This window comes from Carassius carassius, chromosome 17, assembly GCF_963082965.1.
Source record: "Carassius carassius chromosome 17, fCarCar2.1, whole genome shotgun sequence".
Taxonomy (NCBI): Eukaryota; Metazoa; Chordata; class Actinopteri; order Cypriniformes; family Cyprinidae; genus Carassius; species Carassius carassius.
In genome coordinates, this window is record NC_081771.1 from 7035813 (window position 1) to 7061960 (window position 26148).

Sequence of the window (26148 nt, forward strand, 5' to 3'; positions counted from 1 at the left end):
ATTTGTACAAATACTACATGGTGCTGTCTTATTAAGGGAATAATTCCAGCTGTGCTGCAGCAGGTAGCAGAATCCTGTGTCTTCTGCTGAACCCAATTCAGCCCTCAAAACTTCCGTCCATCTTTACTTTCCTAAAATGCACATAACTCACCCACAACTGAAAGCTGGGCAAGCGCCATGTCCTGATCAAATGGTGTTCTGGCCACACAGACATAAAAGCCCTGGTCTCCAAAGTTCACATTAATGATTTCAAGCACTCCATCGTCCAGGATATATCTACAGACACCAGCGAAGACACTGATTAGATAGCTCTGATATTCGCTACTGTAAAAGAATTACATCTTCTTGTATTTTACCGTGCGTTCTCACTGCCATTGAGGGCCATGCCATCTTTTTCCCAGAGAATCTCAAAGTCATCTCCAATGGAGGGATCGAACTCTGCCTGGCATGAAAACTGGATAGTGGTTCCGGCCAAAACCCGCAAATCGCGTGGAGGATCGACTATTCTGGTGGGATCTGACAAGGAAAACAAAACTCATTTTGGATTATATGGATTAACATAATTTGATTGATTTTGGAATCTAGTGAACCCCTTGAACTTGATTAATTTACAAGAGTATCTGGTTCTCTTACCTTTGACTTCAAGTGTTGTGGCAATGGCAACTTTGCCCTCAGTGTTTTGAGCAAAACAAGAATACTCCCCAATGTCCTCTTTCATTATGTTTTGGATCTCCAGCGAACCATTCTTATGAACAGAAAACCTTTCTCCTTCCACCGCATCGGCACTGTCAGCTTTACTCCTGTGCAACCATAAACCAACTCGATCATTTTCAGAAAACAGCTCCAACTGTGTGCATAATAGTGTTACCATGTCTAAGATATTTATAATACTGCAAAAGATTCCTATTTCAAATAAATGGTGTATTTTGGACAAAAAAAAAAGTTTTCACTAAATCAGATCTGCAGAACATTCAGCTTGGCCTTTAGAGGAATAAATTACATTCAAATAGAAAACATATTTTAATTGTTAGAAATAAATAAATAAATGCCTTGAATGAGCATAAGAGCTTTTTACAAACATTAAAAAATATTACCAACCCCAAACTTTGAAACGATAGTGTACATTTTATGAATTCAATAAAATGCTCTGTTTGCTTTCTCTAACGTGCCACCACAGTCAACACTTCTGTTGTTACTGCTTTAACTTAACAGTAGCATACTTACAGATCCACATGAGTAGTTAACCTCATTATCACAGTGCTGAACACAGCCTGAGGGCCCACCCTTGAGTAAACTGCTTCACTAGCGCAAAACCACATGCAAGACACTCAATCACTGCAGCACTATCGCCTCTAGAGCTGTGCTGCCCTCTGCTGGCCTGTGCAAATACTCTACTCACCATGTGATACTGGATGCTGGTGAGCTGAAGACCTTACAGTGCATGACCACACCTTTCCCCTCCACTGCCATATATTGCAGATTGTTTTCTGTTAAGATCAGGGGCTGGATGTCTGAGGAGAGAGTTATCAGCATTGCACCATTAAACATGACAAAACACGATTGGATTAGCCTCTTTATCTCTTTTCTTGTGATGCATGTTGTTATCAGTTTAGGGAAAAAAAAAATCCTTGTCCTTGGAAAAGCAGCTTCCTGCTCTATCAGGGGAGTTAAGCAGGTTTTCAGGGTTACGGAGAGAGAGTTGAGATTTGTTTTTCTGCTTCTTCTTTATTTAATTTCATTTTTCCTTTTCATATATATATATATATATATATATATATATATATATATATATATATATATATATATATATATATTTAAAGTGAGGATCCTTAGCAGCTTATTTTATCTCCCAGATGAAAGCAACACATGCTTTGGTTCTAGCAACTGAATATGAATGGAGGAAGGCGAAACTGTTCGCACATAAAAGCGTCTGGCTGCCTGAGGGAGAGTGTGTCTGGAGATCAGAACTGACATAGAGCTCCACCCCAAAGCCTGTCTGCTATCATGAGGACCTTACGCTCTCTGAACAAACCCAAAGGCCATCCACTGTCCATATCACACCTCAGCTTATGGCTCTGTCCACACTCAACAACAACAACAACAAAAAACAAAAACAAAAACAGATGATTGTTCACAGCCAAGCAACACTGTAGTGTTTTTATGTGATTATTTTGGCCTAGAGTGAATTAAACCATGAATATTCCATAAGTAGGCACTTCTGAAAGGAATACTGCAAGGAACCTTTCTTAAATTAATGGAGGCTGAGAATAATTTGTATTTTTTTTGTTATTATTTATATTTTTTATTTTGCTGTACTATGAACCGCATTTAACCATATAACTAGACATCTCTACAATCATATTACCACCCTAAAGCAAATTTCCTGAATAAAATTCAATACTTGTCTCTTACAAATGTTGGGATGCTGATTCCAAAAATCATATTTTGTTCTAGCATGTTACACATTCTCATTACTGAATTGTATTTATTTATTTATTAAATTATTTCATTTTTGGCTCTTGACAGCCATTGGTAAGGTGAAATCTTATCTTAACCTTTAATCACCAGACATGATTTTGTGAAAAAGGAGCACAGTGGAAATGCTTTATTGATCATTTTTAACTTTGCACCATTACATTAATAATAATAATAATAATAATAATAATAATAATAATAATAATAATAATAATAATAATAATAATAATAATAATAATAATAATAATAATTAATATCAAGTGTTTTTTTATATCAACATAAATTTATTTCCAGCATACAGATCTGTGTATTAATAATTCAATCACAATATTAGATTATAGCTCGTCCCTTATGAAACAAAAATATATTGCAGTATTTTGGAAAATATCATGTAATATATTAGGCATATATTCTTATATATGGGATTTAATATTTATTTTTTCCAATATATTGCAATATATTGAAAGCGGCAATCATTTGTATAGTTTGCAATATATTATATAACATATGCATCATCAATATATTATTAAATGTATTCAAATATATAATATATCAAAAAATAAAAAGGGAAAATAATATATTACAATATATCACAATATATTTTAAGAAATATATTGGTAAATATATTTTCCTTTCGTAAGAGATCTCTAACAAGCAAGACACAATATTTCATTTGAATGCAAATCGTGTACTGTTTACTTACTCATAATCATGATGTTGGCATTGGCTAGGATGGTGCCGTGTCTGTTTGTGGCCTCACACTGGTAAACAGCACTGTTTTCAGGCTTTGCGTTGTGGATGGAAATGGTGCCATCTTTTAAGACTTTCCTATTGGATGTTGGGACATCTATAAAAGTGGGTTAAATGATCAGTTAAAGTACAGAATGGCAAGGATGTCTTTATAAAAACTATTACTGTACATTTTTTAATCATAAGGAAATTGATTATTTCAATGCAACTTCACCCATGTAAGGGATGTTTAAAGTAAATTGGCACAATCATTTGAAATCAATATAATCTGAATTTTGTATTGTTCGTGGAAAGTTCAGTAATTTGAAACAGGAATAAGGAATGTTTACCATTCAGAGGTTGGCCATTGACCCTCCATACAACACTAGGTTGAGGATTTCCATTCACAACACACTTGATCACCACATCAGCTCCAATCGTCACCAACTGACTTTGAGGTTCAATCTCAAACTCAGGAGACTCTGTTCATGCAAAAGAATCACATGACATAATTCTGATTAGTCCGTTGTGGCATTCAGTGGTTGGATATTTCCTAATAGTTACTGATGTTTGAACACAAAGAGTTGTTAAGGGTTGAGATGTGTGTGGCCTGACCTTTCTTTTTTAGATACATCTGTCTATTTAGATATCTATCCTTCACAGTCTCATTTTTTTTCTGTGTTAAATATAATATGGCATTTACTTTAACTAAGATCTGCACTGGAAAAATACAGATACTATATGTGATGAAAATACAGAAACACTAAATATAAGGTTATCAGCTGTGAACAGTAATCTGATATATGCATGCATAATTGTTCTCTTATAATCTGAAAATGATCATTTGTCATACCCAAAATGATCACTGTGTCCTTGTATTATGTTATAAATGCTTCTAGTTGTTCTTCTCATAAATACATTGTATTTGGACAGAAGATGGCCCTCTTTACCACAAAGAGTGTCTTTAATACAGCCATGATATTGAAACCATTTTTAAAGAAACACTTGCACGTTTACTGTGGTTATAATATGAGATTAATGTGATCAATAATATGACTCACCTTCTACTGTAACATGAAAATAATGCATAACATCTCCATAGAGATTTTTGGCTCTGCACATATATTTCCCTTCATCCTCTTCATTCACCATCTCTACAGTAAGCAACTTCCCGTGACTCTCCACCACGGCTCTTTCTGGAAGCTTGTGGGAGCCAATTTTAACCCACTCCACCTCTGGTGTGGGGCTGAAAGACAGAAACAATCAAAACATTTTAAAGTCTAATAATAGCGTTTTGTGTTCAAGTAGACATGAAGTATTCAGTCATTTATATAATAAGTTTTATGATGCATCCATCCAAATTCTCTTAAATATTTTTTATTTTTTTTATTTTTGCAAAATAACCGTTTTAATTATTCCTACTAGATTTCAAAAGCATTTCAAGTGGTATAATTGAAATGCATGCCAAGCTCTTCATTAGATTAACGAATTAATAAAATGAATTAGACAATAACACTTACAAGCCCTCTGCAATACACTCCAACTGAAGATCTTCGCCTTTCACCAGATATGTATGTGACTCCTTTCCTGTGGGCGTCAGTAGACTTGGCTTCCTCTCCAAGAGAGAATTTGCTTTATAACAGTGAAAAGGTCATGCATGAAAAATATAATATAATATAATATAATATAATATAATATAATATAATATAATATAATATAATATAATATAATATAATATAATATAATATAATATAATATAATATAGTTATCATGCACAGTTATATTGATTTATATGCTTTAATTACTGTGCCACTAGCATCACCAAAAAGAACTGCCAAAACACTGTTTTGCATTAATAAATTACTCATGAAAAATGTTTTAACATAGGAAAAACAAGTATAGAGAATGAGTCATGGATGAACCTATGAATTATTCTCATTGATTACAGAAAACCTTTGAGATTTTCAAATCTAGGCTAAAGAGTAGGCAAGTATGACGTGACATGGAATGAGATAATTAATCAAAACTAATTAAAAACAAAGAAGCTGATCTAGGCCCATGTAGCATCCCTAATGAATGTCACTCACCGTAACCTCTGCCGCTACCAGAGTCTGAGTCCTTCATTAACTTGTCTTGGATGAAGAAATGGAGACAAATAAAATGTGTGGCAAATGCAAAAAGAGCTTAAACAATAGATAATATGGACATGGCATACACAAACAAGTCTTCACAGGAAGTGTTATGAAAGTACGGGAAGCATCAATATCTTCCAAGCTGATTTGCTGAAGCCCAGCAAGTGCTTGGAGATTGACTACATGAGAAACTGGGGGGATGTATCAGATGCACATGACCGACATGTTTGATGCTGGTCATGTAAAGAAATTATCATTTTATGCAATCAAACTCTTAAAAAGGAGAATTTAAACGTACTGCTTTTGACCACGACAGACATGGCATTTTTCTGGACGATGGTTCGTATCCGGGGGAAGGCAGCAAAGCAGCAGTAATCTCTGCGACTGTCCGTCTTGATGGCGTTTGAGAAGTACAGGTTCCCATTCAGACCCACTGATACTCTCTCATCCTGCTCGATGTGCTGCAGACCTGTGATGTTCAAAGAAAAGAAAAAAAAAAGCTTGTAATACTTTTAACTAAGTAACAATGACATTAGAGTAATAATATGATAACTTTAATGAACATTTATAGATGTGGAAAATTTAAATTAAATTAAATTTATGCATTTGGCAGATGCTTTTATCCAAAGCAACATACAGTGCATTCAGTCTAACATATTTTACATTACATGTGCTCCTGGGAATTGAACCCACAACCTTGCGCTGCTAACACAATGCTCTACCACAATTAAGGAATAATTAACCCAAAAATTAAAATTTGATCACCCTTAGACCATCCAAGATGTAGATTTAGAGAAATTTTGCATTACATCTCCTGTTCACAAATGGATCCACTTCAGTGAATGGGTGCCGTCAGAATGAAAGTCCATCAACTGATAGAAACATCACAATAATGAACAAGTAATGCACATGACTCCAGTCCGCCAGTTAATATCTTGTAAACAATGGTATTGTGTGGATTATTATCTGCTGTTTGGACTCTCATTCTGATGGCACCCATTCAATGCAGAGGTTCCATTGGCGGACAAGTGATGTAATGCTTAATTTCTCTAAATCTGTTCAGATGAAGAAACACACTCATTTACATCTTGGATGGCCTAGGATGAGTAAATTTTCTGACAGTTTTGGGTGAACTATTCTTTTTAATAAGTATAATTTCTAATATTATTAACATTGCATAAATCAACTTTCTCTTACAGAGAAAGAAGGTTTTCAGCATATAATCGCTTGCACTCTCTTCATTTGCTTAGTTTTACTAACATAGTGTTACTGCTCACAGAAGCACTAAACTAAGCTTCTTGTGCTTAGAAGCCCTAACATAATTTCAGAATTATAAAACTCCTAACACATTCAAATCTGTCTTTCTGCATTGCAAATAACATTCAAATGTCAAAATAGCAAATAACGTCATATGTTAGAAACATCTTTCATGTGGGCAAGCTTTAGTCTTAAAGTCTTTAGTGCCAGGTTTTCCACTGTTATAGACATTTGTCTGTTCAAAAGTAATACATAATTTAAATATTATATCATTAAATTAATAAATATTATTTTAATTATTTATTTTAATTTATATTTTAGTGAACAATTAAATTAATTACAAAAGTATTCTTAAACAATTGTTTCCAGGTGTTTCCAGGGTATTAAAAACCCACCCTAGTCTGCAGAAGTACTGTAGAAGCCAGTCTGTCATTTTAATTGTGAAATATTGATTAGATGATCACTGAAGGCACTGTGGTCAGACTGTGGGTGGACTGTGGGTGTGCCTTAGACTAATTTAACCCAGATAACCTAACTTGAACTTACTCATTGTCATCCAGTAGATTTGCAGTGGGGGGATTCCTTTAGGTGGGTTGCACTCCAGAATGACTGACTGACCTTCTATAACCTCAATCGGATCGATGATCTCTTTAGGGAACTTTGGAACATCTGCAGAAATCAACAAGCAAAATGAATCGATACATACCATTATATTCCATTTTTATAAATTAAATCACCATTAGGTGGCAGTACTTTCTCTTCTAAAGGCATGCCTGAAAAGATTAGTTGTTCAAATTTCCCAAATTTAGTCCAAAAATCTGCCAATATCACATCACTCTGCTGCTGAAACTGTACGTGTCAACTGAGTGATTGAAAACTGGTCTTGTTTGGTAACTGATGACTCTTTGCTCTGGTTACATCTGGGGAAATTTATGTGCTGTATTTCAGAACACAATGAGAAATGTGACATCAAAAAATGATGGCGAAAACACATTTTTCATCAGCCCTCTCCTCATGGTCCATACACACTGTGATGAAAGGGAAAGAAATGCTTGAGGGTTTGTAGCGGGTAAGTAAAATGGATATCCCACTAAGGACCAGAGCGGTTGTTTTATTGGACACTGCTCTCTAAGTCATTCCGAAAGAGTCGTTACAGAGCATACAGCACAAAGTTATACATTACTTACTCGGAACAATGAATTCAATCTCTTCCGACATGGCCGTTCCTAACTTGTTGGTTGCAAAGCAGCGATAATTGCCCTGGAATTCTGTCAGATTCCCATTATTGGGGATGATGAATGTTCCGGAATCATCTAATGTTATTAATCTGGGGTCCTGATAAGGATCAAAGTCTTGAGCATTCTTTGTCCACCTGAATCTGAAAAAAGAATAAAACAGAGATGATCAGTAATTAAATGACATTATACCACTCAGCTTGCGTCCTCTGAAATATGATGAAAACAGAACAAGCACGCAAAGCGGATTTACACATTCAGGATTTTAAATTTAAAAACGACATCAAATACTCAGACAAGGCTTTGAAACGTGCTTTGAAATGCCAGTGGGGTGTTTCTGAAGGTTTTTCTTTTCATATATTATGAACTGTTTTACCCATTTTACCCAGCATTTCATTGCTGGTTTGGTGCTGATCTAGCACAGCTGCACTGTTCACCCACAAAAATAGCTGGTGATGCTGATCAACCAGCATGAAGCACTATGATGAGGCTCTCGCTTTCATTCCTGAAGGTCATTCCCTCCATCTCTGGTCTAGTTTTCGATGCAAAACCGGCACAAGCATGTAGTTAGTAAAGGAAGACAAATGATAAGACGACTTCAAGCTGAAGATGCATTTATTATGATTACATACCAGATGATAACATATGATTATCTCATGACTGAATCTGATCCAATTTGATCAGTATGGAACAAATTAATCAAATTTGTATAATAAGATTGATGCTGGAAAAACAGAACTGTTTGTTAAAGAAATTTAAAATTGAAAGAAAATGAAATACAAATTCTGTTCTTTTGAACTTTATATTCATCAAAGAATCCCTAAAAAATAAATAGTTTTCCAACAATTTTTTGTTTGACTTTCAAATGCACTAAACTTTTGAATGGTAGCGTATTTGTGTGTGTGTGTGTGTGTGTGTGTGTATTGCTTACTCCGGTCCAGGGTTTCCTGTGGCCTCACACTTCATAGGAAAGCTCTCTTCGATAGAGAAGGCGATCAGAGAGGCAGGTGAGTGCTCTGTAATTGTGGGCAGCTGCTCCACTAGATAAAGAAACAGCCAGAGAGGAAGAGTTCAGTAGACCATTGAGGAAAAATGGTAGCATGCAACCTGCATGCAGAAAATGGTGATGTGAAATGGCTTTGGTACAATTGTAATGATTTTTCACAATCAGGTCAACTGTTTTGATCAATGCATACAAGACTAAAGGTAAACAAAATATTTGTTGGAGAACATAATTAGATATTGAATAATTGATTGGGTGGTTGGCCAAAAAGTGAGTTGTTATCAGGCAATGGCAAATGATCTTGTAAAATAATGTCAATGAGAGCTTGTTTGTGGTTTAGAACAGGAAGAAACTAATGGCTGATACAGCTTGAGTGTAAAATTGAATATGCATTATCAAAATCATAATGGGGTGATGGTATTTAGTTACAGTTTGACAAATGTAAAGTGGTTCGCTCGCTCTGATGTTGTAGGTTGTCCACTATGCAAAAAAATAAATAAATAAAAAATAAAAAAAACACTCTAAAATAATCTAAATGCTTTGATTTGAGGGAACATTCAGATTAACATTTCTACTTTTATTAAACACAACAACAATGTTTAATGTTTATGTCTACGAAAAATAACTCTTCTAGACTGTTATAAAAAGTACACTTTTTTATTTTTTTTAATATGATTTCATGATAATAAAAAATATATTCCAGAATGTACTATACTAGTAGCATGGTATCCAAATACCATCAAGGAACATGGATATGATAAATAAAGTACCATGGTATCCCCATCTAATAACATAATATGAAAGCAGTAGCTACTTTATTCTAAATGTCCCCAACAAAAGAGCAAATCTCTGCATTAATGCATGATTTTCAAAGGAGATCTGATGATGGTGGAAGCTTATGAATTCTATGGATGAAGTTACTAGTTCTATGGATGGCTTGACATTAAACTTACTGTTCATGTGTGCTAAAACTAACAAATCCACCGCAGCAGGAAGAACACAAAGAAACAAACGTGCAAGGATTTGTTAGAACCATGTAGATATAAATCCATTTGAATTGCTAACAAATAATTTATTGTCATCAAACAATTGAATCCAGCTCCATGAATGACTAAATAAAAGCAGAACAGAAAAAAAGAGCATTGCTCTGTTCCTGTAAGATATCTTTCAGGCCCTAAAGATATATGGCGAATAATTTAACAGCAATAAAATACACTTTATCTGGTTTCCTTGGAAATGGTGAAATACATAGCCCGAGCAATAAATTATACCTGCTGTCAGCTTGAGTGAACCTGCATACAAACACTCAGTTTCAAACAGATTAGTTGTAAGAATAGTTTGCTCAATATGGAAGGAGTAAAAGATAAAACAAACAATTATGTGATAGATGTAAAATATTATTATTATTATTATTATTGTCACATTGTGATAGAAAAAGTTACAATTAGATAAACTTAAAATTATGAGAAATAAAGTTGCTATTATGAGAACGCTGCAATTGTAAGATATGCTATCACAATTTTGATATCACCAACGTGAGATATAAAGTCACATGATTTGAAAATGAAGTTATAGTTGTTATACAGTATATGGAATAACAATTGAGTTATGAATTTGGGAACTTACATTCATATATATATATAGTCACAACTGAGGGATATAAATTCACAATTTTGATATTATGAGATAAATGTGAGATATAAAGGCATTTTTGAGATATGAAGTGGCATTTCTGAGATATAAAGAAAATAAATGAAAAAAAAATTGAACTATGGGACATGAAGTTGCAAATGGGATAAAAATGATTAACAGTGATTGCATGAATTTGCTAATAACATAAATATGAATTCTCAATTGTGGTATGAAGTCGTGTTTGTGAGATATGAAGTCTCAACTGAAATGAAATCATATTTATTTTTTTTATCTGAGGTAGGAAAAGGCTTCCATCGCTAATTTTAATTGTGCAAATGGCAAACAACTAAACAGTGTTGAATATTTGATCAAATATATAAACCAGTAAGAGAAAGAAAATAAAAATACTACAGAAATAATACATAGAACAGAAAGTCATTTATTCAACTTACCTTCAAGTGGAATATCCAAGGCATTACTCTGATACTTGCAGCTCATATGAAGGCAAGCAACCAAAAGGAAGAGGATTTTCTGTAGCAACCACATGACTGGCCAAAGCCTCGAAGGAGAGCGGATGATACACAGGGAATGCTGCAGTTTGCCAGGAGTCAGTGCATCTCACTCCAACACAGTCTGGGGTCTCTCTACCTGCACAAAACACCACACAGATCTTACTGGCACCCAGACGTCAGCTGCAAACAAGAAATCACTGCCACACACACACACACAAACCTACGTGTGTATAAACAGTACAAAGACTTCGGAGCAACCATATGCTTACGGTCGACCCACAACATCACATATAAAAACAACCCTGTCACCCGCACAGACACAAAGACTTGCACATTCTGCATGTCTCCTGCTGAGTAACTTGCGTCAATGTCTATCCCAACTTGTGTTTGCTTAAAATGCATCTGTGAGAGGAATCTCCATATTAAAGCTCTCTATCACAGAGTCCCTGGAGACATGAATTGTATTTCTGCAAATTGTTTATCAGTGTATGCGTGGCAGGCATTTCTTCCCTCCGTTTCTCCTTCATAACACTGAATACGAAAAATGAAACCTTAAAAAAATAAAATTAATGGAGCCCCCCTGCAGCTATGGTAATGCGCAGCAGCTGTTGCAGAAATTATTCTGAATTATGAATTCATGGCACTATAACAGTGACAGATTTTGATTAGTTGGATGCAGTAGGGACAGAACCACACGTCTGTTAAAGCCTGCAGATGCATGTGCTTAAATATGCAGTAAGAAACATGTTGCTTTGTTATACCAAAGTGGATGAACTTTGAGTTAGATGTCATGTTTGCTGCCATTAAAGTCGTCTTGAGCAGTCTCTGGTGATGTCATATGTGGTAAGGGATCAGTAGTTGCTTTAACCTTTTGGAATCTGGCGCCAGCAAGACATCTGGTTGGAGACAAATAGAGTTCACGCCCATTTTCCCTTCAGATTCATAACAGTGCTGGCTATAAAATGCTGCAGTTGATTGGAGTAACTTTAATGGAGGTCACCTTACATGGTGTGGTGGGAATCAGCCTTGAACTTCCAAAACTACAATACGATGTCTGGTGCCTGTTGGTCTGCAACATCTATAATTAGGGTCAGACAGAATCTGTAGACTTTTTCTATAGTGAGTTTGGTAGCTGTAAATGGAGCTAAGAGCACTTATTGGTAGCTGAAAGTAGACAAATTTGGTTGTCATATTATTTACTGAACTTACAGCACAGGCAATGTGTAATGAATGAAGAATAATAGGCATACCGATAGTGGATTATGCACAATATATATAGTGTCATTTGTATGCGAGGCAAAAAAAAAGGGCAAGATGTGATGAATAACCAAAATGAGCATGCCAGTTGCTGATTATGTGGAAAAAATGTAACAAAAAAAATTACAACAATCTGAAAAACGAAAGCAAGTGAAATGTATATATATATATATATATATATATATATACATACAATAACAAATGTGAGATTGATCAAAAATTAACAAATCCAGTACTGCACATAAATACAGTTTTAAATTAATTATACATTTATTTAATATTTTAAAATATTTTGTCACATTCAACACTGAAGTACTATATGTGATGCACTGTGTCCCATTATTGTGATATAATATATAAAGTACATTGTCATTGTACTGTGTCCGTTAGTTTGAGGCCCCTAGGAACGAAACCTCAATCCATCACCATTGTGCACCTAAGGCACTTAGTGAGTGGAAGTGATTTTGAACTACTTACAGGAAACTTTATCTCAATGGCTGTATTCCTTTTTGCAACAGAGTCTCATTGGTGCTCAATAGCCGTTTTCATGTAGGTTGGAGCCCAAGGCTCATTAGGTCACTTCCTTTTTGACTTTAATTAGTTAAACACACAATAAAATAGATCCGTGCTTAACTCTGAGAAAAAAAGTGTTTCAGGGAGGAAGGCAGAAAAAAAAAGACTCAAAGCTCACAAAATATAACTTTATCGGCCATTCATGTTCACAGAAAACCATTTATGACTCTTTAAACCATATGAGGTCTTTTATTCATGCATCTAATTAAAGTCCAAAGAGTGATTTGGTTGGTGGAGGACTGTTATGTTCTCTTTATTTCAGCATTCAGGACCAGTCATGAGAGATAACCACACTTCACTGGCCCTCCATTTTAACCCGAGCAGATGCTTCAATCACTTCCTTTTCCAGCTAGACATCTGAAGCCCATCCTCCCTTTAATCTTCTCCACTGCTTAACAAATCCGATAGGAAACACTGAGGTCAAACACCAGTAAGCGGAGAAGTAATTGAATAATTGACCACTGTGTGAATGAGTCGATTCGCTTCATTCCTCAGTGGGGGCTCTTGTTTTCTGATGGGCTTGAACTCTGCTCCACATGCCTGCATTTCTTCATAATGGTATTAACTCTGCCGAGGAAAGCTTTTGTGATTTAGTGCTGGTTATGGTGACCTCTGAGATGACTTCTGTGATGTCACTAGTAAGGATGGGTTTCTGCACCCCTTGACTGTCATACTGAAAGGCTTGTGGCTACGGTCTGTCGGACTTGGATGCGTTTCTTGAAACCAAAGACAACGCCTGAGGCTCTAGCACTTGCCCCGAGACTTCTCTTATCTCCCACAGATGGTGTCTAGCTTTAGTGGCCAGATTAAAATCAAAAGGTAAAGCGCTAAACTAATTGGATTGTGATTTACTGGCCAGTGTAGTGTGTTACTGGTGGCATATGTTTATCATCCTGATCCAATACAATGCACCCTGTATTTTCACTACTGCATTAGTTACAATTAAACCTGAAATGCTACACTTAGAGAATATTTTTGTTAATATGCTCATTTACATGAACCATCTGATCAAAACAATTCACTGCAATTTACATCACAAAATATGAGAGAGTCCTTTATAATGAATCAATTGACCAGAATGAATCAGACATTCCATTGCAACATGTGTGAGAAAGAATTGTTTAGTACCATTGCAGCCACTTTCCATGTCAACATACAAAAGAAAACGTCACTTAGTATGATTCAATCACAAAAATGAACAGGAAAGAGTTGTTTAGTATGAAAATCATTGGCTAGAATTACTTTTCATAGCAACATGTTTGAGAAAGTGAGTCGTTTAGTAGGAACAATTAATGAATCAGACTTTCCATCACAACATATAAGTAATTTAGTATAAATTGATTCACTAAAATGCATTGGTCTTTCCATGCAGCAGCGAAATACATTTATGTGAGAGAGTAATTTAGTATGAACTGATTCAGCAAAATAAATCAGTCTTTCCGTAGTAAAATATGTGAGAAAGTTTAATATTAACCTATTCACTAGAATACACTTTCCATTGCGACATGTATGAGAGAAAATCATTTAGTATCAATCAATTGACAAGAATAAATCAGATTTCCCTTCACTATGTGAAAGAGAGAGTCGTTTAATAAGTCATTTATGTGTAAGAGTATAACATGTGTGAGTTTAATGTCGTAGAAACCAATTCACTTGAACGAATCAAGACTACTTCGCTACTCACTGAAAAAAGTAGCTGAGTTTCGAAAAGTTAGTAGCTTTGCTACTTTGCTTAGTTCCTAACACTGTAAATCACTCTTGCCATAAAATGTCTTCATAGGAATATTCAAGCAAGAAGTCCCTGAAGTCCTATGAAAGAGCATTTCAGTTCAAATCTGGCACTTACAAATAGATCAACAAGAATCAGATCAACTCTATCCACTCGTAAGTGGATTTGTAAGGAAATGTCAGTAAGACAACATTGCAACCAAAGAGAGCTCCTCTAAACATTTCAATCTGCAACATTCAAACTAACAAAGTTCATCCCCATACAGCCTACCTAAGAAATACCCTTTTAACAACAAAGTGGGACTTTCTTAACAACTACAGCCTGCTCTTAATCCCCACATCTCATTCTAATGATACTTGCAAGGGGTAAAAGCTGCCCAGCGTGGGAAGGTCTGCATGAACTCTGACCTGGCATTGCCTGGGCAAACCGGTCTAGAGTAAGAGCCAGAGTAGGAGGAGAAGGTAGAATCCGGGCAGAGAGCAATCAAGAGCAAGCTTTTCTCTCCAATTGACTGATGGCGTCCTGCCCCTCGCACATTTGCCTCGCCCACTGTGAAGACTCATTTGCCATGGAGGATAAGCGTAAATCAGGACAGTGAAAATAAAATAGGAAGTAAACTGGCAGTCGAAGGGAAGCAGTTGGCTGTTCAACTCTATGAGGAAAAAACAATCACATCTGTTCCTCACCACCAAAGCATCACCATTTATCTGATTATTACTGGCCGTATTTTAATAAATAACCAGAAGAACTGCATCTGATGCTTACATGCAGAGATACACAATTCATCTACAGTACTGGTTATTAACTAATATCAGTGCTTTTTAAAATGAATTGATCAGTATCAATATTGGATATGTACGTATTGCCCAGCCAATTCCCAGATCAAACTAGCATCTAATACAGTCATAAAGATAAAAATTAGAAAAGATTATTATTATTATTATTATATCAAAGTCTTTTCAGTTTAAAGAGAAGTTCCCGAACCTGCATGACTTTCTAACTTCTGTGAAACAATAACATTTTGAAGAAAGGTGGGTAGCACTTTATTTTACAGCCCTGTAATGTACATACTGTGTATAACAATTACAATAACTGGGTAATTACTAGGTACTAACCCTGAACCTACCCCTAAACCAATATTACCATATTTAATTACCTTGTACCTCCCACTAATTTCTTGGGTTAAGTACAATCTAATTACAGAATAAATACACATACTGCAAAATACAGTGTAACCGAAAGCTGGTGTCCAAACAACATTGGATTCCATTGCCTTCATAGCATGAGACATTTTTCTCTTTTGTGTTCCAATACAAATACAGGTTTGAAATGACATGAAGTTGAGTAAATTATAACAGAACTTCCATTTTTGGGTGAACTATCCCTTTAAGAGTGCATAACAGCGCTCTTAACAACTGGCAAGTAAAGAGTCAATGCAAGCAAAGCTGCCTGTTTACAGTAATTCTACTTCAAATGGTCTCAGTACCACTGCATTGTCAATAAATAGACAGATATCTGCTATTCAGCACACGCTCAGCATTTAAGTGCCTTTTGGTATGAAAACTTTGTGTGCACACTGTGAAGGCCACTAATGGGATTAGCTCCATCCCTGTGTTGTCAAACTGGATTAATAGCTATATTCAACTACTTGAAGAGTCTTGATGGCTGTGTATCATCCTCAAACCTTTGGATAAGACCCAGATTCTTATTTAATCTCTCCAGCACATTTAAAAAAATGGTGAGATTACTCACACTAAAGAGCAATTAGCAAATTCATCTCATTTTGTGTTGTAATTAAGAGTTTCATCCATTTAGTCACTTTAATCTCTCATTTAGCTTGATTACAGTGTAAACAAACACAGAAAATGGATAAAGATGTAACATTTAGGGTACACATTTTCAGCAGCAACAACAAGTTATATAAATGAGTATAGTAAATATATATTCTTTTATTTGAACAATGCAATTTATTTCTGAATTTTCCAATTGATTTCTGATTTGGTGCTGAGAAAGAAAGAAAGAAAGAAAGAAAGAAAGAAAGAAAGAAAGAAGAGGAAAAATCTGCAAAAATGTTACATTATTAAAACTTCTGTTTGCACAAAGCAGAGACATGACTCTAAATGAGCTTAAAACATGTAAGCGATATTAAAAAATAACTATAGCTAACTGAGATTTGACTCTGCTTCAGTCGATTTTAACATGCATGCCAGAGACTAAACGGTTCAATTATCAACCCATTAATAATACAGTAGCCTGGAAAAGGCTTAGAGAGGGAATGGGATGGGACAGGAGGATGAATAAAGAATGCAGGGATGATTTGGGCTCAGAGGCAGAAAGCATGCATTTGGGCAAGAATAGAAAAAGATGTGGGCAGGTGGAAGACAGCTTTGGAATAGGATAGTGGGAAGCAGAAGTCATAAACCGTCTCTGTCGTTGACAGGGGATGGGAGAGGGATGTGGGAGTGAATGAAGGAGACAGAACGTAGATGGATGGGGGCGAGGAATGGCATGGGCGTGGATCATGAACTTGCCGTACAGAGAAGTGGAGAGATTGCTTTTTGATGGAGTGGGAGAGTGGATGAGCAAAATGTAGAATGACACAAAGGCGTATTGACCGAGATGTACAGGTGGATTATGAAGGAGCTAGAGTAGAAGTGTGAAAAAGATGAGGAAAGAGAGCAAGAGAACTATAATCAATGAAATGAGCTCCTAACCTTAAGTCCCCATTGGAGAGATGGTGGATGACCTTGTGACCCCTGTGAACTGCTATGACAGAGATTAACGTGTCCCTGGTCAACAGTGCAGTATATTATAAAAGCGCTCTCAAACCAAGACCAGTTATCAACCTGTTACATTTTTTCTGGATTTTATGGAGTGGAAAAAGTCTAACTTCCTCTCATAAATGTTCTTGCCGGGGCAAAAATACACACCAGGAGAATATCCAAAGGACAAATGATTTATAGTCCATATTGTTTTAATTGTTCATGTCTGCATTTCAAAATTCATGGTCTAAATATAATGTGTACTATTAATGTTTTCTAATAAGTTTATAGTCTACTAAATTTGAACAAATCAGTGTTTTAGAACAAATCTTTTAAACAAATGTGACCTTGGACCACAAAAGTGGTCTTAAAGGGATAGTTCACCTAAAAATGAAAATGATGTCTTTAATGACTCACCCTCATGTCGGTCCAAACCTGTAAGACCTCCGTTCATCTTCGGAACACACTTTAAGATATTTTAGATTTAGTCCGAGAGCTTTCTGTCCCTCCATTGAAACTGTGTGTACGGTATATTGTCCACGTCCAGAAAGGTAAGAAAAACATCATCAAAGTAGTCCATGTGACATCAGAGGGTCAGTTAGAATTTTTTGAAACATCGAAAATACTTTTTGGTCCAAAAATAGCAAAAACTATGACTTTATTCAGCATTGCCTTCTCTTCCGGGTCTGTTGTGAGCGCGTTCACTGCAGTGTAGTGATATCCGGTTCGCGAACGAATCATTCGATTTAACCGGTTCTTCTTAGTGAACCGGTTGAACTAGTACACCAAATCGAACTAAATCGTTTGAAACGGTTCGCGTCTCCAAAAAGCATTAATCCACAAATTACTTAAGCTATTAACTTTTTTAATGTAGCTGACACTCCCTCTGAGCTAAAACAAACCAATATCCCGGAGTAATTCATGTACTCAAACAGTACACTGACTGAACTGCTGTGAAGAGAGAACTGAAGATGAACACCGAGCCGAGCCATAATAACGAACGAAAGATTGACTCGTTCTCCAGTCAATGGCTATTTCTACAAACACCCCAGCGACTTAAGACTGGTTTTGTGGTCCAGGATCACAAATGAACAAATAAACAAATGGGTTGTGAAGAATCATTTCATTGGTTGGAACAATCAAACAACACAGCCCTTCACTAAACAAGAGAGTCACTGAATGAGAATAAATCTGGTTTGTGAAATATTTGAATGAACTTGTCTGTGAACGAACTGAATGAGGAATCTGTAGGGCATGTTGTTCATTCAAAAAGATCAAGCATGTGAGTCAGTTTTCAATTGAGTAAATGATTCACATAAAAGACTCACTGATGTGAAAAAGAAACAAACAATGTTACTTACAAAAAGCAATTTTAGTGAAAGCAAACGATAATGAGAAATGCATTATACTTAGTATTCAAACAAAAATCTGTAGAATTCAAGTACCCTAAAATACAGCAGGCATCTTGTATTGCTAGTCAGTATTTCACAATTTCAGCTATTTAAAACAAGTTCATGACCAGAATGCAATCTTCTACAGATGTGTTGTTGGACCCAGATGCATAGAGCCCAATCTGAGAATGAGAACGAAGCAAATTGTCCACACAGCTAAGGTCACAGAAGTCGGCTGTGAAGAATGAAAGAGATCTTTCAAATGCTTGGCAATCACAGATGTGCTGTCAAGTAGGGAGGAGGGGGAGGAATAGAGAGAGAGAGAGAGAGAGAGAGAGAGAAAGTAAAAATGTCCCTATTTGTGCCATTTCAAGTACATGTGAGAAGGAACTGGCTGAGTGAGAAATTCCCTTTTGTGTCTCAGTGTTTATAATTTTTTTTTCATTCCCCTATTTCTTTGAAGTCTTTGAGATGAGTAGAAGCCTATGTGCCCTGGACAGTGATCATATTAGGCAATTCGTGTTGAGTGGCCTGAAGTACAGGGGATTGGAAACAGGCACACCAGGGGGACAGGAGTGTTATTTTGTGGGAACTGACACAGCAAGAGCCCTTGCTACGTTCATTCAGATCTGACGGATGTTGGTAATCTCCCAGGATGAAACTTGGCTATAGCCAGACAAGATAAATGGAACTTGTGCCCAAGATTATCTTCTTCCCCTGATAAATCTAAAGCTAATTTACTTTTTTGCTCTTGTAGGAGAATTTTTTTATTCCTAAGGCAAAGAAATATCCAGTGTTTGTCATAGAGTAAATAAAGCACTAATTCTCCTCTGTATATTTTTCAAACAATGGCACACCTGTGTCTATTGACTTTTGTGATGTGTAGAAGGTGACTCATAAAGTATGAGCTATTAGTGTTGAACATGTTACAACTTGTTCCTTAACATCTGGATAATATTGTTTTAAATAAGCTATTTGACAGTTCTGTCGGAAGCGCTAAAACAATCTGGATTTCTAAATCATTTCAACGTTAAGATAAACCACTGGCCTTTTATTAGCGTGTTATAAAACAGAATATGGCACAAAACAGCGAAATCCAAAAAAAAGGAGCTTATTGGACGCACTTTTATGACCTCATGGAGATGCTTATTAAGAAAATCCCAAAGATTAAAGAATTAAGTTACAGACATTTCCGTAACTTTTCTCATACCAAATAACCAACAGCAATAAAATAAAAGTGCATACAAATAATCAAGAAAAACAGGTTGAACATTATTGTACTGTTCTCAGAAACTCTAAGAATGCATGAGTACACATAACCAAAATTCTTATTAAAAGTACTGTTTTTGAATTAAACACTTATTTTTCCCTCAAAATAATAATGATTTCCACCCCCCAAAAACATTGACAGAATCAGAACCCAGTAGGCAAATATTGCTTACATTTTTAACCCTCTGCTGTACCACAAAGCTGACATGAACTTATTTAGAAATGTAAAAAAAAAAAAAATTCTATTGGAGGGAAATTTTGGATCAAAATCAGTACTCTATCTATATACACAGAAGGGTTTAAAAAATAATTACATTTATTCAGTTATTTACATACAGAAAGTGGTTACTAAGATTGCAAACATAAGATGTTTGAAGCATGTTAGCAGTTAAAATTTATCATAACATTATTATTATTATCATAACATTAAAAAAAGGAATTAACAATAACAATCTACCTTATAATAAAATAGATAACAGAGCATGAGAACTAATAAGCCAAAACATTATTATGAGCATGAAATAAAAGTAAAATTAATCTGACATGGATATTAGTCACATGAAACATGCCAGAAAAAAATAAAGCACAAAAATATAAAAGGTTGCACTTAATATTAGATCCTATATAAGCACTGGATAAAAAGAAAATCATTTTGCATATCACACACTGCTTCACTGTCCCTCCAAAGGCTTTCTTTAACACACGTGCAGGGGTCACAGCACACACTACTACAGTAGTAATTCCCTCTACCGGCACACTTTTATATCAAGCTCAGAAAAACCCATCACACAGAAGCCTAAATACTCACAGGAGTCTGCTTCATTCTTGTCCACTCGTCTTCAAAAAGACATTCGAACCTTCCTCTTCTACACAGTCTAATCCCACAGGCGTGAAAACACAGAGAAACGTCTACCACAGCAGACGCGGGAAAGAAGCCCCGCCACTAGCTAGCAGAACAGTGCAGAGCGAGAGAGGCACAGGGGAGACATATGCTGCCAAAGCCTCTCGCCTGGCAAAGAAGCTCATTAAGCGAGTGACAATCATTCCCACAAAGCCAGATCTGAGCGCTTTTCACATGGAGTGTACAAAGAAGGAGAGATACAGAGAGAGAGAGAGAGAGAGAAAATGAAAGATAGCTAAGGAATTCTGGATGGAAGAAGTTGTATTTAAAGCACTCGTGCATGGGGAGACTTGACTATGTTTTGTGCCATGGATGTCAAGATCCATGTTTTGCCTTTTGTAACATTGTCATTATGGTTAAATAGGGTTAACCTGAAGTTTATTTTAGTATTGTTTGATGTTAAAAAGAAAGGATAAATATACATATTTTAAAAAAGTTATTAGTTTAGTCTTTTATATTTTATGAAGGCAGTGTGAGCAGCACTTGCTGGTACAAGAGTAGCCATTATGATGTTCTGGTTGATTGCAAGGGTGTTGCTATGCAGTCGCTAAGGTGTTCAATATGGTTTTAGTTGCTATGCGGTTGATAGCTTGTACTTGTCACTGCTTCGTTTAAGTGAATTTCACTCATTTTCTCATCAGCCAGGGTAAGTAGAAAAGAAAATCTCTTGGAAAAGACCTTAAATTTTTCATATCCAAAACCTTAAGCATGAAGAACAGCAACAGTGAGGCTATCCTTAGCAAAACCTACAATACACATCCATTCAGAAAACTATGCATGATCAAATCTGAGAAAAGCAGTAGTTTAGTGGTTTACTATTACACATTTAAATAATACACATTATTAGTTATAATAACAATAATTCCTTACATTTGTATAGTGCTTTTTCTAAGAACTCAAAGCGCTTTACATTGTCAGGGGGTATCTCCTCATCCACCAGCATCCACCTGGATGATGCAACGGCACTGGTGGAGAGGAGACAAAGTGATGAAGCCAATCAAGCAGATATGGGGATTGTTAGGAGGCTATGATGGCCAGATGCCAATGGGTGAATTTGGCCAGGATGCCGAGGTCACACCTCTACATTTTTCGAAAGACATCCTGGGATTTTTAGTGACCACAGAGAGTCAGGACCTTGGTTTAATGTCTCATCCAAAGGACGGTGCTTGTTGACAGTATAGTGTCCCTATCACTACACTGGGGCACTAGGACCCACCAAGCGACAACCTCCTGCTCTCTCTCCTGAAGCCATATGGAAGTGACTTAAACTGTAATTTGTCAATTGGCCGTTAGAGGCTGGTTTAAAAAATCATTTTGGTCTATATAGCTAATTTTGCCCTTTTTTACATTTTGAGTTACATTTTTTATAACTCGTTATTCTGGAGTGTCCTGCTGCCAAGATGGCGACGGCCAGCTCTGCCTACTTTTGGCTTCAAAAACGCTCTTCGAAAAACTATGGGTGCCTCACTAGCACCTCTTCCAGCAGCAGTTAGTTTTCTAGTTTCCTAGTTTTCCCAGGAGGTCTCCCATCCAGGTACTGACCAGGCTCATCCCTGCTGAGCTTCAGTGGGTAACCAGTCTTGGGCTACAGGGTGACATGTCTGTCACATCAGTCACATAAGTTAATGAAAAAATAAAATAAAAATATTTCATGCTATTCAGTCATTTTGTCCATACAAGTGTCCAAAGTTATTTGGACCACAATGTTAAAATGTTTAACATATATATTTTCTGTGTTCCTAAAAAGACTTAAAAGGCATACAGCTTTAGAACAACAACAGGTTAAGTAAATATCACAGAATTTTCATGTTTTGGTGAACTGTCCCTTAAAATGATGGGCCACATGGGATTATGGAAGATTTCTATACACTGTATCCCACTTATTGTACATATATATATATATATATATATATATATATATATATATATATATATATATATATATACATGCATACTTTTTAGCTAAATGATTCAGATTGTGCACTTTCAATTATAATCAATCAGAAAATCAAACTGAAATTAAACAAAAAAATCTATTTTGAATTAATACCATAGATAGCAATAATATTTTATTCTTAATATAATCTGCAGCCTGTGAGATCATAACAGATACACTTTAGCTTCTGCATTGGGGGAAGCAAGAATTTTTAAACTTAAAAATGGGTCGGCATGGACAAATAATGACGATAACCTCTGTCTAAAATCCACTTAATTGACATAAGCCAGTGGACAGCAACAGTTCATTTGTACCTCACAAATAGGACGGGATCTCTGGGGATCATGTTATTTGCCGACAGAGCAAATAGCACAGGGCAGGACATGGTCACACAATCTAAACACAAAATCCCCACCCCATCCTGCAGCGCTGAGGTAGAACAGGCTTGCTGTGATGTGTGATGTGGAATTGGGTAAATGGGTGTGGGGAGAGCTTGAAATCAGAAAGACTTGACATGTTTGCTTCAATTATGCTGATGTAGGTGCCACTGATGTGTCTGTCAAATGGAAGAGTGCCCATATAGGTAAAGGTATAATTAGACTTTCAGGTTTCAAAAAAATGATGCTCTCCATGTGTCAAATGCTCTCCGTGTGAAGTGAGATCACAGAATGTGCCATCAATTTCAGGAAACATCATTAAACATATAGGCGCCATAAACATTCCTGATTAAAATTCAATTAAAATGGATTCTTTCATGTTATCACTGTTTAAATGTACCATTAATTTCATTACCTGTGACTCTTAATCACTTTTTTTAATGCTACTTAGTACTTAGTATTACAACTTATATTTTAAATAATCACGGTCAACTGTGTAATACCATTGTGAAAAACTGAATTATCCATGATTCTGCAAAAAACACTACCAATTGATTGCAACTGTCCGTTTCCTGTTCTCCATAGGGAAATTGATTTTGACATAATAACAAAACCTAAATACAGATCTGCACCGAAGTTTTCATTTTATGTTTTTGCTGAAGCCATCTGTTTGCATTATTTTAACTTTTTTTTTTTTTTTTTTTATAATTGTGTTTAACAATGGAATTTGTAGTAAAAACTGCATTACCCATGATGCTGTAGGGAAAATTCCACCAATAAGAACATCCGGCTAGCAAATCACACCAAAAGAGCTTGCAAGGAACACTCACTCCTATAGCACTGCAAACTGTTTTATATTTCACCAGTTTTAAATGTATATCATTTGCAATGCTTCATAAGTTTTTCTTTTCCTCATTAAAGCCATCAAGTACAAAGTATTTTACCTTTGTCTATTATTATTATTATTATTATTATTATTTATATTATTTTTTTGCTTCAAATCAAAGTTTACAATATTGTGATTCACCTCATAGCTGGTTGGTTTGGTTCATGGCTTACAACTCTTTCGTGAGAACTTTTTTTTAATCCCTACAAGAAAAAAAAAAAGAAAATAGGAAAGATGCTTTCAGAATCAAGGTTGCTGAAAAAGTGATCAGGTACTATTGCTAATTAGTTTGGAGTAGTTTTATAATGTGGCTATGTGGTGGCTGTGGTGTAATGAAGGTTGTTAGAGTGTTCTGAGTGGCTGTCAATCATCAAAATGATCATTCAAACAATCACAGCACAAACAAGGAAGAGATAGATACTAAGTACTGAGTTAAATGAGTTAGAAACTAAGTAGGCGCAATAACAGTAATGTTTGTCTTAATAAGCACAGTGAACAAATATAACATCTATTATTGATGCTAAGCTGTTCTGCAAAGAGCCCATTCATCCAAACTTGGGCGATAATGTGAACAAGACCCTTTAAATGCCAATTCTCCACTGCTGAAGGAGGGACGGGACAGGTTTTGGCAGGAAGAGAGTGTTGTTTGATAGCGTGAGCAGATTGCCAGACAGAGAGAACACTCAAAGCGCCACTGTGCCGGTGCTGAACTGACGGGGCCCTTCCAGTCCCCAGCATGTCCTTTTTAAGTGCTCGGAGGATGAAGCTGCCATTATGGCCGCACAAACAGAAAGACGGCTGATAAACTTCATAGGAATGCTTCTTCCTGAAAGCAACAGGGTTAGAATAGAGTGGCAGGAGGGAGTACAGAGAGTGAATGGGAGGGCGAGCTGCCAGTTCCACCAAGCTTAGTCTTCACGCAACCAGGCTGAACAAACCTGACACTGTTTTGGGTGCTGCCTAGGGGATCACATCCATTCTTTCTTTTTCTTTTCCGCCGCTCCTCGATTTCATTCACTGTTCACAGTCAGAAACCTCTCTCGCTTTTCTGCTTTGGAGGATTCGGCTGAGGTTGTTTGATCTGTCATTATCATCTTCTACGCCCACTTATGTTGTTTGTTTTCTTGCTCTTGTAATTGAATAAACTATATATGACTGAATAACTTCACTTATGAAAAGGAGTCAAACAAAAACAACATTGTGTGCTGCGGTTAACATGTCTATACTAGGAGTAACAATGACTATTTAAAAATGCTTTTACTTGATACAAGACCATTTAGAAGCAAATATGATTATGTAGCATAATGCTCATATAATATTGTTAGTGCACGTCATCGATATACTTAGGCACTCGCACACAAAATGTCTTTTAAATTTGTCTACTAGGGTTGCTGCTACTGCTGGTGATATAAAGCATTTGAAAAATATGACGTTTTCATTCATGATACAAGAATGAGAGAATGGTCATTGTAAAGGGCAAGCTCCAAAAAGCACATAAAAGTAGTCCACATGATCGTCTATTCCAAGTTTGGATGTTTAAAATGAACAAGAATTAGGAAGTCTCACGTGTCCCCTCAATATATCCCCTCACAATATATTCTACTGCAATATATGACATTAAGTATCAAATGTGATATGTTAAATGATTTGCTGGCCATACCCTGTTGAAAAAAACAGTATGCACTGGTTAGGCATGATTTGAGCTGGTTTAAGCTAGTCCTTAGCTAGTCATGTGCTGGTTTAAGCTGGTCATGTGCTGGTCCTAAGCTGGTCCTAAACAACTAGCTCCTGCTTAGGACCAGCTTAGGACCAGCACATGACAATCTTAAACCAGCTCATGACCAGTTTAAACCAGCTCAAAATAGCAGCCAAGCTTCAAAACATACCTAACCAGCATATGCTGCATTTTTCAACAGGGTATAAAGATAGTGTCATCTGTTACTGTGGTCTTGTTTTTCTGACATATCAGGACACAACTCTGTTTAATGACATGGGTATGACACAGGTATTACAAGGAGAGGGTGACTTATGAGGATTTAACCCATGTCCCCATTTTTCAAAACACTTATAAATCATACAGAATGAGTTTTTT

General features: G+C 36.1%; 1 protein-coding gene across 11 annotated transcripts in view; it reads right to left on the reverse strand.

Annotated features, from left to right (window-relative positions):
• Positions 1–26148, reverse strand: part of chl1b (cell adhesion molecule L1-like b) — a 92386-nt gene that overhangs the window by 25040 nt on the left and 41198 nt on the right. For 3 of the 11 annotated variants that reach the window (XM_059570614.1, XM_059570611.1, XM_059570616.1), the window contains exons 1-16: positions 20765–21008; positions 10916–11111; positions 9785–9802; positions 8760–8868; positions 7781–7971; positions 7140–7262; positions 5635–5805; positions 5292–5336; positions 4725–4836; positions 4266–4450; positions 3555–3686; positions 3179–3322; positions 1400–1511; positions 634–800; positions 357–516; positions 152–276 (exon numbers count right to left, since the gene is read on the reverse strand). In XM_059570614.1, the coding sequence (XP_059426597.1) occupies positions 152–276; positions 357–516; positions 634–800; positions 1400–1511; positions 3179–3322; positions 3555–3686; positions 4266–4450; positions 4725–4836; positions 5292–5336; positions 5635–5805; positions 7140–7262; positions 7781–7971; positions 8760–8868; positions 9785–9802; positions 10916–11009 (1888 nt within the window). In that variant the 5' untranslated portion in view covers positions 11010–11111; positions 20765–21008. Of the gene's footprint in view, positions 1–151; positions 277–356; positions 517–633; positions 801–1399; positions 1512–3178; positions 3323–3554; positions 3687–4265; positions 4451–4724; positions 4837–5291; positions 5337–5634; positions 5806–7139; positions 7263–7780; positions 7972–8759; positions 8869–9784; positions 9803–10915; positions 11112–20764; positions 21010–26148 lie in introns of those variants that run through there. The other 8 variants (XM_059570608.1, XM_059570615.1, XM_059570618.1 and 5 more) reach the window with 6 other exon arrangements.